The sequence below is a fragment of the Mytilus trossulus genome, chromosome 5 (assembly GCF_036588685.1).
Source record: "Mytilus trossulus isolate FHL-02 chromosome 5, PNRI_Mtr1.1.1.hap1, whole genome shotgun sequence".
Lineage (NCBI taxonomy): Eukaryota > Metazoa > Mollusca > Bivalvia > Mytilida > Mytilidae > Mytilus > Mytilus trossulus.
The window spans coordinates 36,917,982-36,936,938 of record NC_086377.1 but is presented as its reverse complement, the minus strand read 5'-3'; the positions used below and the strand labels follow the sequence as shown (position 1 = coordinate 36,936,938).

At 31.5% G+C, this 18,957-nt stretch overlaps 1 protein-coding gene across 1 annotated transcript; it reads left to right on the top strand.

Moving 5' to 3' along the window:
• Window positions 1-10,724: 10,724 nt before the first annotated feature.
• Window positions 10,725-11,717, top strand: LOC134717902 (uncharacterized). The gene is made up of 2 exons (XM_063580400.1): window positions 10,725-10,971; window positions 11,320-11,717. The coding sequence occupies exons 1-2, from the start codon at window positions 10,725-10,727 to the stop codon at window positions 11,715-11,717; spliced, it is 645 nt and encodes a 214-aa protein (XP_063436470.1).
• The last annotated feature ends 7,240 nt before the right edge of the window (window positions 11,718-18,957 follow it).

The window sequence follows — 18,957 nt, the reverse complement described above, 5'->3', positions numbered from 1 at the left end:
ATATATTCGTCCAAACAGATCGAATAAACACACGAGCTAGCCGCCAAGTCAACGGCCGCCAAAAAATAAATAAACAACTGTGTTGAACAAAGAATTAAGCAAATTAATTTAAACTAATATATAAACAGTACAAAATTTAAGCTTGTTAATCTAGCATGCAAGAAATAAAATCAATCGATAACTAAATAATTAAAGCAAGCAAGGAAGAAACAATATAAACTCTGAACATAAACTTTTCTCCAAACAAGAAACCATATCTCATATGAAAAGAAACAGCACCCGACAGTTTGAACAATATTCACTGAAAAAGTCCCTTACCTGCAATATAAAATTAAAGATATTAGTACATATTAATATAAATAAACATTACTACATCATAATCAAACAAAACAAAATAATACCACTACATCTTAAGGAAAATAAAATACAAATAATCCCAATTTTAGTATGGAAGAAATAATATCAACCATAAACGAAAAAAAAAACTAAAGGAAGTATGGCAGAAACATGAAATTCAACCATTACTACTCCTTTAACTCCACTTGGGAAAATCATCTCAAATGACAAGTTAACATATCTAAATTAAATGAGCAACCCTTCTTTTAAAATATAAACCTCCCTTCTTTGAAAATATAAACCTAACTGCCTTGTACCTTCACAATTTAGATGTAAACCCCCATCTTTACAAGCAAATAACTCCACCTTTGGTTTTCCACATTCCAAAAAAGATATCTATACAAATGAATGAATTCAACTTTATAACTCAAACATAAATTCAACAAAGCCATATTAACTTCCTTAATCTTCTGTCCGGTTTCCTCAAAATATACAGGACGAGGAAGAATACCAGACAAGGCAATAACCATAGGAGGAAACAACAACTTAGCAGTAGAAATCAAATTACAATAGGCAGACATAAATTGATCAATAGATAAAATATGAATGTCATTGGTACCACAATGAATAACTAAACATTTATAAGCTTCACAAATACTCCCCTTGTTCTTGTTAAGCTGATAGGTTATTTCTCCTACGGAAACTCCCTGAAACGTAAAAACATCAGCATTCTCAAGCTTCACATATTTTGCGATTGAGTCTGACACTATCAGAAAAGTTCCTGGTTCTGCAAAGAAACAATTTAAATTAGAAACCTAACAAGGAAACGCTCTTCGACATCATTTGCGAAACTTGCAGTTTCTGTTCCAAAGTAAATTCTAAATACTTTTTATAAGCATCACTATGCCAATCTCCATGAAGTTGAATTAATTCAGTAGAAACCTCAGCATCAAAAGCTAAAGATGCTCTCCCTCTTCTAAAACTATGAGTAGAGTAAAATAAAGAGTTACGACCTGTTTTTTGTGTTCTAAGCTTATTTTGATACCCTTTATAAACAATGGGTAGGATGCGTCCCTTTTTAACTTTACAAAATGCCAGATCATTTTTAACAGCAGGAATAGCTTCGATCGTATTCTTGTATGCATTAACCGCATCATTTTCAATACTTATATACCCTCTACATAATTGCTTAATTTCATCAAATTCTTTTTCTGAATTAGGAACCAGATTAGATTTTCTACTCATCATAAAAAAGGCTAACAAAAACAAACTTCAGAAAGTCTTATCCTGGGTGTCATTCAAATCCATAAACTCATAAATTTGTTTTAAAATCAAAGGAGTTATAGGAAGCACTTTCCTTTGTAAATGAGGATTTAATCTCTGTTAACCTTTCAATGTAAGTTTTAACAAAAAAACTCTTTAGATAAGGAAACTTCAAATCATTGTATAAATGCAATAATCTTACTCCATTTATATAATTTTTAAAAGAATGCACTGATTTAAAAGACCTGCTAAAAAAATGACCATACAGACACACAGTATTCAAGTGTGCTGGTAAAAATTTAAAACCGAAATAAATACAAAATGTTAAAAAAGTCCTCCACTGAACTTTAATGTTTTCAAAGGTGCCACGAGCAAAGGCTGACTTACACGATGTCTGTTGATCCATTTTTAACTAATTTAGCTGTAAGTCTACTATAAATTACCAATCATGAGTAAACTGAAAAAGACCCGAATAGACAAATTTCTCAAAACATTTACCTATTCTTACATTAGGCAATTCATAAAATAAGTCTTCAAATCTTGAATCAAAATGACAAAATATCTGCTGTTCTGTTTTCAACTCCAGGAAAATGAACAGCCTTAATTTCAAAATTATACTTAGTAGCATAAAACAAAATTTCTCTTAAACAACATTGCATATATGCATCTCTAGTACAACCAGAATTCAAAACCATCACAGTAGATTGGTTATCACATCTCACTAAAATCTTCTATTTACAAAATGTACACTCCATACTTTAACACTAATCATCGAAGCAATCAATTCAAGTTGATTTATATGCAAATTCAAATCAATCAAAAAGGACGGAAATTGAACATGAAAAAAACTCTCTTTTTTCAAGAAACCATCCTCCACATCCACTCAAAGTAGCATCCATCTCCATTATTTCATCTGGCTGAGACCAATCCTCTAAAGTAATAATAGAAAATCACCATTGTAAGACTTTAAAAAATGATACCACCATAATAAATCTTTCCTTATATACAAAGGAATTATATGGTCATATTTGTCATCTGGTAAACTACGAAGCCAAGTAAGCAACCTAGAAACAAATAGCCTTCCTGGTCTTACACAGTTCGATACAAAATGTAATTTACCTAACAATGACTGTAACTGTTTAACTCTAGCAACCAGTAAATTTAACCAAGTCTTTACCAACAATAAAATCTCTTCCACTCTCTCAGTTGTTACTGAAATTATAAGTTCCGTAGTGTCAAATTTCACTCCTAAAAATGTCATAACTGTACTTGGAGAGCTAGCCTTTTCCGCTGATCCTTCAAGACCACATCTGTATAAAAGTCACACAAAATGTGATCATTATAATCAACCTTACATAGATCTAAAAAAAATCTATTTTTAACTTTGAAAAAACTGGTATTCTACAACCTTGATAAATCAGTAAACCTGATAATTTAATTTCTCTCTGAATATCAACAAAATACTGTAAATCTAAAGAATTATGATATGATAATGATGTATATGATAAAATTCATCAATTTCGAAATTCAAAGCTGCTTGAACTGGAAAGATTTATTTTTACCACCCTTTTACTAGAAATTCTATAATTGTCATTATTAACTGTACAAGTATCAATTTTAGAAACCTCCATTGACTTAGAGATTTCACCTTTATCAATCAGCATTTTGTCCTTATTTGAATCTACAAGTAACCATTCAGAATAAAAAGTATCTATCACTTTTAAATTACAATTCCAAATGCTATTAACAGCTTTTTCTAATTCTAGTCACGGCATATGAGAACAAGCCGATGAACTCTTTTGACGTTTCATTTTAGCCTTATGCGCCCGGTAACATGTGGCACAAATATGTTGTACAAATCTACTTTTGCCTGCAATATCCAAATTATGTTTATCCTTCGAAATATTACATTTATTTCTCTGATACAAAGGACAATACCAAACTTTTCTATCAAAATTCTTTTCAGAAGATTTATCTAAATATTTACTAGTTGTTTTATTCCACACTTTCTTCCCTATTAACATTCAAACCGCTAATAGAGAAGTATCATCTGACCAGACATTCCCACCTTTTTCAATTACCTTTACCCATATTGCCTAAAAATTTAACAGTACAGACAATTTAAATTCACTAGAATCATTACAAATTTTGTTCAATAATGATAATCTACCCTATCTTTCTTTTGCACTAATTTTACAGTGCCTTATAATGTTTAGTTCTCCAGCACAAAACTGACTCATAGTTATCTGTCTAAACTCCACACCCTTTCTATTTGTAAACTCATATTTAAGCTCAGATTGAGGCCAGATCATCTTAATTTCAACCTTATTATGAGGTCTATCTTTGATACCTGATCTGACCTTCTTTTTCTTATGCTTATTTATCTTTTTTTGTGTAGTTTCACTATCAGAGTCAGAACTAGACAAAATATTAGGCTCTGACCCACTACCCGTACTACTATCAGAATTTGAATTACTATTCATAGAAGAATCAGACTCTATGTTTGACTCAATGGCTAGCATTTGCCTCATATGTTTATCTACAATTTTCTTAGTCTTGTAACTCTTCTCAAATGTTTAATACTTAAATTAAAAAGTTCATCACCTTTGCTATCTTTAACTGATTCTTTGTCTTTCTCTTTCTCTTTACCTTTATCTGTTTCTTTGCTTTTACCTTTAACTTTGCCCTTCTTGGACTGTTCCATCTTCTTGCCGGATTTCTCCTTCTTCGGCTTAGAAGTCCCTTTTAACTCGAGCTCCTCCAAATCCTCTAATTCCTACATGCTCTTCTCTATTTCCTGTCGTAATTCCACCTTTCTCTTCTCGTTCTTCATTACTTTCTCCTTCTGCTTAACTTCCTCGAGTTTCCTGACCAATTCTTTTGTTTCCTCATCGGTGTCCGACTCCTCCGAATCCATATAAATAGAAAGACGTTCTTTCAGATCTTCAAAATCCACCTTTGACATACTGTCAGACCCACCAGCAGCACCGTGCACAAGCTCGTCACCAACCTCTGATTCTGCGGTAACTGCATCGGACTGCATCACCAGGTGATCGAAAACTCTGAAGTCAATACTCTTATTCACACGCCTTGGTAAAACTGCCAGAATTTCTTGGTAAACGCTGCTTATGTAAATAATTTCAACGAAAAATTTCAAATGTACCGCGAATCCCGAAACAAAGAAATATATAAGAGCGTCCTGTACCCAGGAAACAAATTAACCAATCAAAATAAAGAATACTTGGAACAATTTATTCCGAGTAAATGTAAACAAAGATTCATGTGGTAATTATCCATTTTTATAAAATAAAAAATTACACTTTAATTTATTTAAAATCATTTTAAAGTGTGGAAACAAATGTAACGCATGTAGACCATGTAGACTGAATATATGACTGGTGTCTGCTCACATTGTCAATTTGAATTCATTTAAGATTAAATTCGGAATCATAAGAATATTTTCAAATCCCCCCGTCGTAAGTTTTACGGGCGTCATCATGAGTTCGTTCAGGTTATATTCTTTATTGTGTCATTACAACCCCTTCCCCTTTTCGCGAATGTTACTAAGCAAATTATGACTTTTTATTGGGTTTTTATTAACTTTAAGTACACGACGGATGCCACATTGTTTTTTTTAGTCATGACATTATCAGTGTATTTTTTACCGACGAGCTTGAATGTCTTTCTGGGTTTTTTTTTTTGTTTATCTTTAACGAGGAATAAGTTTGAAAATGGAAATGTGGAATGTGTCAAAGAGACAACAACTCGTCCAAGGAGCAGACTACAACCGAAGGCCACCAAAGGGTGTTAAATGCAGAAAGAAACTCCCGCACCCACAAACATGCTTCAGATGGCCGCTAAACGAAAATGAATACTAGTTCTTTGATAATGAACGTCATACTATATAACTCCGAAATATACACAAAAAACGAAAATTAAAAAATCATACAAGACTAACAAAGGTCAGAGGCTCCTGACTTAGGACAGGCGCAAAAAACGGCGGGTTTAAATGTGTGTCATTTTCTTATACCACTAGACAATGCAGAAAAAAAAACACAACACTACGCACACAAAACATAAAACTCAGTTCATATGAAGTCCGAGTCCGATGTCAGAATAGGAAACAAAATAACCTTAACAAAATGACAATGGTAATTAATTAACAAATGAGTACTAGAGATAACTAACATACCAGCACCAGACCTTAATTAAAATGATTGAAAGATTATGTCTTCAGCATATGAATATGACGTTCAATCCCTTCAGTTAGGGGTTTAATTTTATACCATCATAAAATATATATGAGAAGACCATTACCGTATCATGCCAACAACTGTTTTTTTTAATGAATGTGTTTGTTGCCGATGCAAAGACCCTCGGAGAATGTTGATTTTCAAATTTTTACACTTTACCAAAACAAAAAGTAAATAGCAATTATGTTAAAAGATGAATAAAACAAATTTGAATTTTTCATGAATTTTAACATCCCGTTATCGTGCTGTTGTCATTTTTTTATTTCATTCTTTGATTTTTGCTTATGTATCTTCTCTCTAAAATCGTATACCTTGGTTGAAAAGGTAATATGTTTTATATGAATATAACATAATACTGACTGCTGAACAATAAACAATAAACAATACATGAACTCGATAATATGTATCATGTAGCATTTCGTTTGATTTTTTGTCCAGACATTATCTAATTATAAACTGAGATTACCATGATGACTCTTGAAGACTTGCCAATGTCATATAATCCGATATCAACATTAACTTGAATATGATTAAATAGCGACAACGTGCAATATATTTTGATTTATAATTATTTCACTATTCAATTTTCATTAATGATAAACTAAAAAATCATATTGTTTTTATCTCGTACGCAATGCTCCTTTAACCAAATTTAAATCTTGAGTCCTCAAGTAACTTAAAAAAGCTAATCGAATCTGCAAATATCTGATTTTTTTGTTTGCTTTGTCATTTACTGAGTTTCAAATAGTGAATTAGAAATCACTCCTTCATAAACTTTACGAACACCATCACGAGAAGTTGACCGTTATACATATGGTATCATATATGTTCTCTTTGTTGTAACTACAATCGTGTTGCCCTTTCACGAATGTGACCTACCGAATTATACTGTTTACTGGTTTTGAAATAACATGAGCAACACGAAAGGTGCTACACGTGAAACAGGATCTGCCTATACTTCTGGAACATCTGAAAGCACCCCCGTTGTTGATATTGTTCTTGTACCCCTATATTTTACATTTTGTTCAAGCACCATTGTCAATATAATGAAATTTGATGGGACTGTCGTACATATGAGAGAATTAGCGCTATAAAACTAGGTTCAATCCACCATTTTCTACATTTGAAAATGCCTGAACTAGGTCAGGAAGTTAACAGTTGTTGTCCATTCGTTTGTTGAGTTTTGTCATTAGTTTTTGCCATGTTATCAGGGACTTTCCGATTGAATTTTCTTCGGAGTTCAGTTTTTTGTGATTTTACTATTTACTCTCTTTTATTGTCTACAGTATACTAGCTTGAAATCAATTGGATTTTTGGGCGGAAATAGAACAAATATCTTCGTGATAATAATAACAATAAATCTAATATATTTTTGTGTCACATATTAATTGACTTATATCATGTATATAGTAAACAATAACATCAAACAATTCACAGAACAAGCAATGCTCTGCCCTATGAATTTGTTTTGTGAGTCTGTGAGAAAACAAAAGGTAAAAAATATATTCAAAAGTACAATGTTTATTTACTAGACCAACAAATATATATATATAAGTCTGAAAATTACACCAAACAGTGTTAGAGTTAGATTTTCTACTGAACAATTTTTGTCCGTCCCTCAGCGGGATTTAAACTCACACCTTTTATGCACTACATCACCAATCGCTTATATATATCAGGTGTTTTTAAAAATATTTATATAGATACCAAAATATTAATTCAAGTGAAATATTTCTCCTTTTTCACATTTGTCATTAACACATTTGTAAATGTGAACGCGATTTGAAAATATAATGATTTAAGACTCTCAAAAGATTGAAGTTAGGTTAAAAAGCATACTATTGCCGACTGTTTACTTTTTAAATCAGTCCAAGGTTGAACATTAACATATCGTCTGCCATTGCAAATAGAAATCAAAACAAAATAATATAATTGATTGTCAAGGGCAATATGGTATGTCAACAGGATGACATAACTTTAATCATATGATTTCATTTATTCTTTCTGCGTACGTGAACATTATTTCAATGATTCTATTTTGAGATTTCTATTATTAAATCTTTGTAATTTTATTTAAATCTGTTATCCATTTTGATACATGATATATAATAAGTCAAATGTTACTCTAGTTATCAGTGCCAGACAAATATTTAAAAGTAATCTGATAAATAATAAATGCATTTATTTAATGGTTACAGTTTTTCAAAAATCGTATTTCTTTGTTTCTGTATCTTTAAGATACTGCCTTTTCTTTCTTTTTACAAACATAGAATTTTTCATTTAAAAGTTCTTATACAAATTCTAATATAATCTGCAAATAACTGTATTTTGCTTTTTGGCAATATGGTGCTAAATTATAACTGACATAAATCTTTTAAAAAATCTATGTTTTGCGATGCGTCATATATTACGAACGAAAAAAACATAATCACTTGTTTAATGTTGAAATGAAAATATAAATGAAACGACCAACGGAGGATTATCTCATTTCTAACAAGCAATTAGTATTTTTTTAAATATAGAGTCTACCTTTTTTGGGGGGTCTGTTTACCTCATGTATGAAAATATTCATATCATTATTATTTTCCCAATATGTCTTTTTTATGCTGCAAAACTGATAGGACAATGTTGTGCGGAACAAATATAAATTGGTATGTTTCTTTCGAACAAAAATTCATATACACTTGATTATCAGCTGACGACTTTTATTTTGTTTTAACGACTTTCGTAACGACTGAAACGATATTCTCCTTTATGAGCAAAACAAACGTGTTTTACTTCCGTAAGTTTTTTCTGCATTATGAAGATTTAATCAAAAACGGAGCTTCGCAACCATTGCATTTTTATTTACCCTTATATCAATATGTCTGACACTTTTGTTGTTAAAAATGATTGATTATAAATGACGGAAATGTTTCAAATTATGTCTTTGTTTGCTTCATTTGGATTTACCTATATTTGGTGTGTGACGTATCTATGTAATTAAGGTCTTTCCTCTAGGCGAGGAAAGACCTTATTGTTTTTTATTTGTAGTTCTTATAAAATATAAAAGATTAGTTTGTTATTCAATTGCAAAGTCCCACTCTGAACAATACAAAATCGTTTTGAATTTAATATCGATTGTGTCCTTTTTCGTCAAACTACGCTAAGTAGGGTTTAAGGTTAAAAACAAAACTGCCATTTTCACATTATAAATTTTCAATAATATCAAAACTGTATTAACTTCGTACTGATTAAAGTTTTTTTTCGATAAGATTGAGATGTTATCCCATTCGTTTTTTTGGATAACGTGTAAAATCAAAACTAGAAGTAATTAAATGTGACTTCAAATCATGCGTTCAACTTCTTTTATGTAAATATATACCGAGAAATGTGGATATTTGAATTTACTCAAGATCAAAAAGAGTAAATATGATACAATTTTCTATAATTTGGAACAGAAATAAAATACGAAGAACTTTAAAAAATATAATATAAACGCTATGACGGAGTTCCTAGACATGCTTTCTTTTCAGAATATCTGTATCCACGTTTGTTATTTAGTTTTAACAGGTGTATTATCGTCACCGTCTATCATTATGTCTATTTTTAGATGAATGTTTTTAAATATTTCAAATGTCCTTGTTTTTCTATTGGATCTCTCTACTCATAAATATACAATAACTCTTTTATGTGTTCTGACATGAAACTGATGTAATATATTTATATAAAGAAAGGGTGTAGGCATCAGTAGATAGATATAGGAAGATGTGGTGTGAGTGTGAGTGTCAGGTATATATTGATTTTTCGGTATTACCTATTGGTGCGTATTTAATTGGATGATAGCTTAAACTTGGTGAATTAAATTGTTTCTTGAAGATATACTGATTATACTTATATTTGACCTTTAAGAAATAATAGCTCAAAAAGAAGGATACACACCATATGCTCTGTTTTAGTCTATCTTTTGCTTGTCAACTTGGGATAAAACATATGGTTTAATTTACACAAGAGTGAACATTGGTATGTATTCTTTATTAACTTGATTGTTTTTGGTGTAATGAAGCTATCTACGTAAATTTTGCTGTCAATTTTATGTTATTGAATTGATTTGGTTTTGATTTCCATTTCAAATTCACCTGTCAAATATGTTATATTAACTTACTTTATACGCTTTGAATCTTCAGAAGAATACATTCATAATTCAACTTTTTATGTTTTTAAACTTTTGTTTGGATGTTGGGAATTTGTTCAGAAAAAGGGATAACCGAGAGAATAAAAATATAAAAGACTTTTTAAGAAAAAATCTTATTGATATGGATTTCAAATATTTTAACAAATAATCGAAGAGCCAGAAAAGAGGAATTTTAATTTCTGTTTGACATAAGGTAGGTAAACACATACTTCTTCGTAGGATGCATATACAATCGACGTATGAAAATTTGATAAGCTGTTTGTGATGTTTTGAATAGAGATTTGGCATTTGGCTTCTTTGTAAACACAAATAAAGTATGTAGACACTAGACGGATATGCATGTCAACTTATAATATGAGTATGTATGAAAGCTCTTGTAAGGTTCCTTGATATAACAGTTGGAGTTAATTATATTCTTTTTGTTACAAATATTCTGATGAGAATAATAACAGTTAGACGTATGGTCAAATCATAATATCGAAGATCAAAAGCTCACAACAGGCAAAGGTTGAAATATGCGCTCAAAATGAATAATTAGTAATTAGAAAAGAAAACGATAAGTATTGTTTTGAAACTGTACTCTTACTTTTGTATTTAGAATTGTGAATAAACTAATGTTACACTTCAAATACATGACTCAAATATATACCTACAATTTTACTTTCCAGATGATTGCAATTGTCAGAGAGCCATAAAGTATGGCAAGTCAACATGAAAGACAAACTGGAATAATTATAACAGGCAAAACCGGATCTGGGAAAAGCTCAGTAGGGAATGCATTGCTCCAAAAACCTGTTTTTGAAACTGGGTGTTTGAGCTCGTCAATAACGAAGAAATGTGTATGCCGGACAGCACGAATACTTGATCGTCGAATTACAGTAACTGATACTCCAGGACTATGCGATACAAATGATGATGTTGACATGAAAGCTGAAATGGAAAATTGTATTAGATTGTCCCTACCTGGACCACATGTATTTCTTCATGTTATTAGCATAGGACGATTTACCCAGGAAGATTTGAATTCCATTAAAACTTTTAAAACAAAATTTGGAAAAGATGTGAATAAATATTATTTACTTATTTTAACACGTTATGATGATTATAAAAGAGATAATGACGTTGATATCTTAGATTTTGAAAGCTTTAAAGATAACCTTACCTCTGAATGGAGAACACTTCTAAACCAAACTTTTGAGGACAGGATTTGTCCGTTTGACAATACGCTGTCTGGAAAAGCATCCTTGGAGCAGGTAACCATGCTTCTTAAAAAAATCGATGATATAATTTCAGTAAATGACGGTAACATCTATACAAATGCTGACTTCAATAGAGCCAAGCAACTTATCAAAAAGGAACAACAAAGGGAGCTTGATGATCAGGACCGCGTGCAAAAAGCTAAAAAAGCAAGAATTATATTGGAAGTGGAAAAAGCGAACAAAAAGTTACAAAATACATTGGCTGAGCAGCATGCAAAAGATGAACTAGAAAAACAAGCTTTACAAGAGAAGACAAAACGTGAAAGAGAACAAAAGAAAGAAGAATTAGTAAGAGCTGAAGAGCAACAAAAGTATGAAATACAATTACAGGAGCAGAGAAGACGAGAGAATATTAAACAAAATATACTTTGCTTTCTAGATATTGTGGAATTTGGTTGTAATATGTATATGCAATATATTTTACGTAAATAAGAAGTGAGTAGATTCAAGATGTGTTCATAATGAACCTAAATATGTGTGGAATTTGATTTTTGCATTAGAAAAAAATTGTAAAATATCTGACAATTGCAAATTAAAACTAGGTCTGACATATTTGAACAATTGTGATATCATCATGACGTCGTAATTGTGCACTCTTTCGATTTAATTTTATTCGGCCTCATTTTGAACATTTTGAACATTTTTTATTTAACGATAACAAATATTTTATTCAATCATTTCCTGATATATCAATACCTAAGTAGCCCAGGTCGCATATTTAGGGGCCCCAGGTTTTTTTAACAACCTCAATTGACCAGGAAAAATATTAAATGAGTTTATACAATAGTTTTGCATACATTATTATATTTAAATAACCAATACATTTGATTTTAACACCTGATAAGATCACTGTATAATATCACTCTCGTATATCCGGTTCACTGAGCAAATATGTGTTGATTTAAACAGGAAATACTTTAAAGTTTGATTGCGAAAATAAGTTATAGTTTGACTTGAAGAATTTTGATGGGACTGAACAGAATTTGAAATTATTCTTTAATATATATATAAATATATACATCGGATCGCCATCAATGATGGTGATACATGGCTGTGTACATAATGTATATACAACTCGTCTAAACATCAACCTAACAATGTTAGATCTGTAAATTTGCTTTCGCAAACTTTTGGTTCTTCCCTCGCCGGGATTCGAACCCATGCTACTGTGATATCGTGACACCAAATCGCCTGCACTGCAGCCGTCCCGCTAGACCACACGACCACCTGGGCTCTCAAAAAAAGAGCTTTCGGTGGCCATATGTTACCTTTCCACGTCAGTTTTAATCTAGCGGCGTACTACATGTACTGTAGTACGCCGCTCTCAAAAAAAGAGCTTTCGGTGGCCATATGTTACCTTTCCACGTCAGTTTTAATCTAGCGGCGTACTACATGTACTGTAGTACGCCGCTAGATTAAAACTGACGTGGAAAGGTAACAGGTGGCCATATGTTACCTTTCCACGTCAGTTTTAATCTAGCGGCGTACTACATGTACTGTAGTACGCCGCTAGATTAAAACTGACGTGGAAAGGTAACATATGGCCACCGAAAGCTCTTTTTTTGAGAGCCCAGGTGGTCGTGTGGTCTAGCGGGACGGCTGCAGTGCAGGCGATTTGGTGTCACGATATCACAGTAGCATGGGTTCGAATCCCGGCGAGGGAAGAACCAAAAGTTTGCGAAAGCAAATTTACAGATCTAACATTGTTGGGTTGATGTTTAGACGAGTTGTATATACATTATGTACACAGCCATGTATCACCATCATTGATGGCGATCCGATGGATACATCTGTTGTAGGATTGTCACTGACTCAGACGTACTTATGAATATAATTATTTTCTGTGACTGTATCTTACATTAATTTGTAGGATCCTTTACTATAGATAATTTAGCTGATCTGTAACAATAACATCTTCATGCCTTATATATCATGTACTGTAGTACGCCGCTAGATTAAAACTGACGTGGAAAGGTAACATATGGCCACCGAAAGCTCTTTTTTTGAGAGCCCAGGTGGTCGTGTGGTCTAGCGGGACGGCTGCAGTGCAGGCGATTTGGTGTCACGATATCACAGTAGCATGGGTTCGAATCCCGGCGAGGGAAGAACCAAAAGTTTGCGAAAGCAAATTTACAGATCTAACATTGTTGGGTTGATGTTTAGACGAGTTGTATATAAATATATATATATGGATTATAAAAAAAAGGATAAAGCACATGTGGTGAGTACAAATGTATTACGAAGCATAATATATGTGGTAATATACTACTGTAGCTAATATTCACAGACATAGATTCAAATACTTATTACAATAATAAATATTGTTGTTTTCTTTCTGTTATAATAACATATTGTTGACTAACTTATACACAATATACAATATAAATAAGATAAGTATATATGGAATCAAACGAACCTTTCGTTTAGAACAGTAGAATTAAGTACATCTTCCTAAATATTTTCGATTAAGAGTTTAATTTGGGTTTTGCATATATACTTTATATCCGAGCGTAGCAGAAGAAATTTTAATTCGTTTTCCACACGTTTTTTGAACAGTTATTAGTTTATAAGACATCGCTACATGCAAGGACCACCATTATTATTTGTTATGATGTGTATTGCACACACATATACATATGTTTTTAACAATTTTATATGGGTCGAAGGGTGATGACATTTTTTTTCCTAACGTATTATTGTAAGAACACCTGTGATGATATATCCTTAAAATTGATGTTAGGTGTAAGTTCAACTAATAAAAGAACTGGTCTGTATATCGATGGAAGGAAGCAAAAACTGATCCTGATTTTTTGTTCTTTTTTCTTTTGTAAGATTTTTTTTAATATTTATATTTCAAATGTCAAAGCCAGGTTTTTGGTTTTTCCAGTTAGACCGTGAATAAAATGCAAAGCTCTAATGGTTTTTATAGGTGTTAAAATATGAAAAATCTTTAAATTAATATTTCAGTCACGCATGTTGGATTTTATTTGTTCGATGGAGGAAAATAGCGAAACTTGTATTGATAATAATATAACCTCAATCTCTGAACATTAAGCATTGTATCCTACTATGCAAAATTTAAGTGCGAGTGAATAAAAACATATTTGTGTCGGTGTGTTGTTGGCAACGGCTTACCGATAAATCTATTTAAATAGTCCTATTTATAAATCTTTGTAATGTGTTTGCTTGTATATTGAATAATGAAAGCTAATAAAAGTCCAATCAGAAATGATTTCAAACCCTTTTTAAGGAAATAGATATAGAAAGATGTGGTGTGAGTGCCAATGAGACAACTCTCCATCCAAATAACAATTTAAAAAGTAAACCATTATAGGTTAAAGTACGGCCTTCAACACGGAGCCTTGGCTCACACCGAACAACAAGCTATAAAGGGCCCCAAAATTACTAGTGTAAAAACATTCAAACGGGAAAATGCACATAACAAATGCAATAAAAACACCAGGAGACTAAGCAAAGCACTTGTAAAAAGAAAAATCACTAAAATACTGAACTCCTAGGAAAATTCAAACTGTCATATTACTGACACGGTACAGGCATGTTTTTATGATGAAAACTGATTTTATAGCTAGCTGAACCTCTCACATAGTTGGAAATCATCCCTTCGTAAATTTTACGGACGCCAGTACGAGTTGGTTGACCGTTATGGAATAACCGTTTCACAGATGATATCGGATATGTTCCTTATTTCGTAACTACAATTCCCTTCTCTTTTCGCGAATGTGATCTACCGAATTAGACTATTTACCGGATTTGTAATAACATTAGCAACACGACGGGTCTCACATGTGAAGCAGGATCTGCTTACCCTTCCGGGGAATCCGATATAATCCCCAGTTTTTGGTGGGGTTCGTGTTGCTTAGTCTTTAGTTGTGTCTTCTGTACTTTTTTTGTCTGTTAGTCTTTTATTTTTAGCTATAGCCTTGTCAGTTTCTTTTTAATATATGAGTTTGACTGTCCCTCTGGTATTCCTCGGCCCTTTTGTGTGACAGTATCATAAAATTCCATCATATTGACAAAAATGTCTGTATGAACGAAACGTAAATTATAATTGTTAAAAATGTCAATAATAGGGGTACAGTAGTCAACATTTTGTTATTGTCTTAATCTATCTAAAAACAAAAAACGTGTCAACATACATTAACCATGGCAAATTAACACAGTTACATGATGTATACGTACACAACCAGGTCATATATAAGATAGAGCAATATAGGCAAAGCATAAACATTACACAAAATGAAAGACGGGAATTGAGAAATTATAATCGAACAATAACACAATGACGGAATGTATAAGTACAGAGCCACGTCATATATAAGGAAAAATACAAAAAGTCATTTAGACAAAGCATAATAGCAAAAATGAAAGAAAAGAATGCACAAATTGCCATAGAACAATATTATAATAACAGATGTATTATTATTGAGCCACGTCAAATTAATAACACATAAAAACTGACTAAACAGTAAAAGTATAATGCATAAGATAAAAAAAGGAATACTATAACACCTTATAAAGATGATAAACATCTTACTAAGTTGTCAACAATATAAAAACAAGGAACAGTCAACAGAATTGTTTTGGTAATCGAAATATGTACATATTATATGATTTTTTTCCAGATAATATTAAAACGTTTGATTTTCAAAGCAAATTTAAGCCCTTCGGGGACCTACTTATTTAACGGGTTTTATCCAAACATTCAGGCACTAATGGACAATTAAGTATTTCATATAACAATGATATTATTCGCAGTGAATTTCCAACTGATGATGTAGGCATTAAATGAAGCTTGAGATAAACCCGTTTGTAAAAGCTTTATAGACAAACATAAGACATATTAATTTGTAAGAATTAATATAAAACCACAAAATAAAATTAAAAAAAAATGATTATAAAACAGACAGTATATCGGTTGAAGTTGCATTTTATTGGTGCCTGTACAACTGTATTAAAAAAATGTGTTTATTCTGGTCAGCAACAGTGCAATATCTGATTCTCATTATACGATGTATAAAGTAACTGGTTTTTATTGTAATTGTTCCTTATTTTGTACCCGTCTGAATTTTATGCGTGGATCATTTTCATAAATACCTTAGTTGAGTGTGTTTAATTTGACACCTTCATCACTTGCATCTTACATGTGTTATTTGAAAAATAAGAGAACACTATATGTGACCTGCCGAATTATACTTATCACCAGTTTTATACATAAGAAGCATCATTGGTGCTGAATGTGGACTTTATTCCTCTTACCCTTCAGGAGCTATTGACATCATACCCGGTTTTTGGTGGTGTAATGTCGCTCAGTTAAAATAAGAAACCTGAAGTTTGAAAAAGTTAAACGATAAGAGAAACTATGTATATCAGGATAACTGAGGAACTCACAAAAATCAGGAACACCAGAACATTCAAAGCTCGATAACTCCGTGTTTCTCAGTCTTTGAATTTCTATGTTGTGTTTTGTGTACTGTTGTTTGTTTAAACATTGCGTTGTCAGTTTAGATTCGACTGATAAGTTTGAATGTCCCTTTGATATCTTTCTTCTTTCTTTTTTTATGACGTTAATAGAGTGGCAGCGTTTTTTAATTTCGACTCTGTCTCCTGCTGTGGTACTAAAATCTTTCTTGAGCAATGACAGCATCACTCATAAACACAGTTGTTGCAAATATTTGTTTTGTCTATAATGAATTTGAAATGTTTTTGTTCTTTTGTTCTTTATACATCTTTAAACGATGCATGGTCATCTTGAGTATAATTTTAAGTTACAGTTGTATGCTCTGTTGGCATGTCCTTAACAAATTAGAGTTTTTTGTATATGACTTTTTTCACTCAAAGTAACAGGGTTGTTTTTCGAACCGCTTAAATTCTCAAATGTATTTATTGCAAATTTTCAATTAATTCCGCATTTTGTGGGAAATATTATAAATTTCGACTACTGTTCACATGTTTGTCTCATTATTTAAGATTGTTTAACATCATATCACATCACATCACATATACTCATATGTCTGATTGGAAAATTAATTACTTGTGCATGACGTTTCAGCGAATGTATCTATAGTTTCTAAATGAAAATATCATTTTATTAAGGATGCTTGCTGGTACAAAAAAATCAGCAAAAAAATAAACATTTGTTTTTTCCTTACAAATTTTATTTATAACAACATTAGTTATAAGTTTATATTATGGTACACAAATCACCAATACAAATCGATTTGGTTTGGCCACAGAAGACTTTAAAAACGTTTATATCATTGAAAAAGCTCCAAATTATCTTCCTTTGGTGCAAAAAGTATTTTTTTTACGTTTAAATTGAAATGTCTTTTTTAATTCTTCGGTTATGGCATGGTATTGGTTGCAAAATTTCTATATTTTTCTTATAAATGAAATTTTTTATATTTAATTGGTATATTCCTTCTTTTGAATGCAATATTTTTTCATTTGAATGGTATAGTTTTTTATTTAAATGCAATACTTTTTTATTTAAATGGTATAATTTTCCCTTCAAATAGTATATTTTTTCATTCAAATGGTATCATTTTCAATTAAATGGTATAATTTTTATTTAAATGCAATATTTTTTATTCAATTGGTAAAAAAAACCATTTGCATGCAATGTTTTATATTCAATTGGTAGTATAGTTTTGTTTTTTTTTATCTATATGCAATAATTGCATTATGGGAAATTCTTTGACGTCTTAAGGTCAAATTTGCAACAATGTTTGTGATTGGTCAATAATTGTTTGGATTTCTCCCTTTTCTTTCTAAGCATGGGTGACCAATAATTAAAAAACGCTTCAGAATATAGCCCCTATAACTTTATCTAGCGTGCTTGCGAGTTCTACACTGGCTCCTTGAATCCCAACTTGTATTTCTTTTGCAAAATTTTTGATGGTCACAACGTTCGGTTTTTTTAAGGCGTGTAGCTACGTTTACGTCAAAACGCCCTGGCATACATTGCATTTTCTTTTAAAAAATATTTCAATCTCATTATACAGTATTAAAAACCATCTGGTTAAAAGGACATCATGATCAGTCTTTTTAATCTTTCTTCAATAGCAGTTATTTCCAGAAAAAAATGGGGGGGGGGGGGGATTTTTCGATCAAATGGTACCGCATTATTTATTCGTTCATTTTTTGTCAGTCAAAATCTGAATTTGTTTGGATTTCTTCTTACTTTCCTTTTCAGCTGAGATTCGGTATGTGCTTTGAATTTAAGCCGAGCCTAAATTTATGACACGAAAAACAAGAAAAAGCTATATATATTTTGATATAAGCTTTACTGATGAATCTTGTGTGGAAGACACGCGCGTCTGGCGTACAAAATTATAGTCCTGGTATCTTTGATATCTATATATATACAGAGAGAGAGACCCTAGATTTCATCAGAGGCATTAATATTTAGGTTAAATCTGTGGTAAAAGATTTTTCTAATATCAATTATTTTGTCAAACCTTCATGAAATTTTACGAAAGTTGGACAGAAGCTTGTTATTCTCAAAAATGTATCCAGACCATAATGGTGAAAAGTAAAATCACAAAAATACTAAACTCAGAGGAAAATCAATTTGGAAAGTCCATAATCACATGGAAAAATTAAAAAAAAAACGCATAAAAAACGAATGGACAAGAACTGTCATATTCCTTAC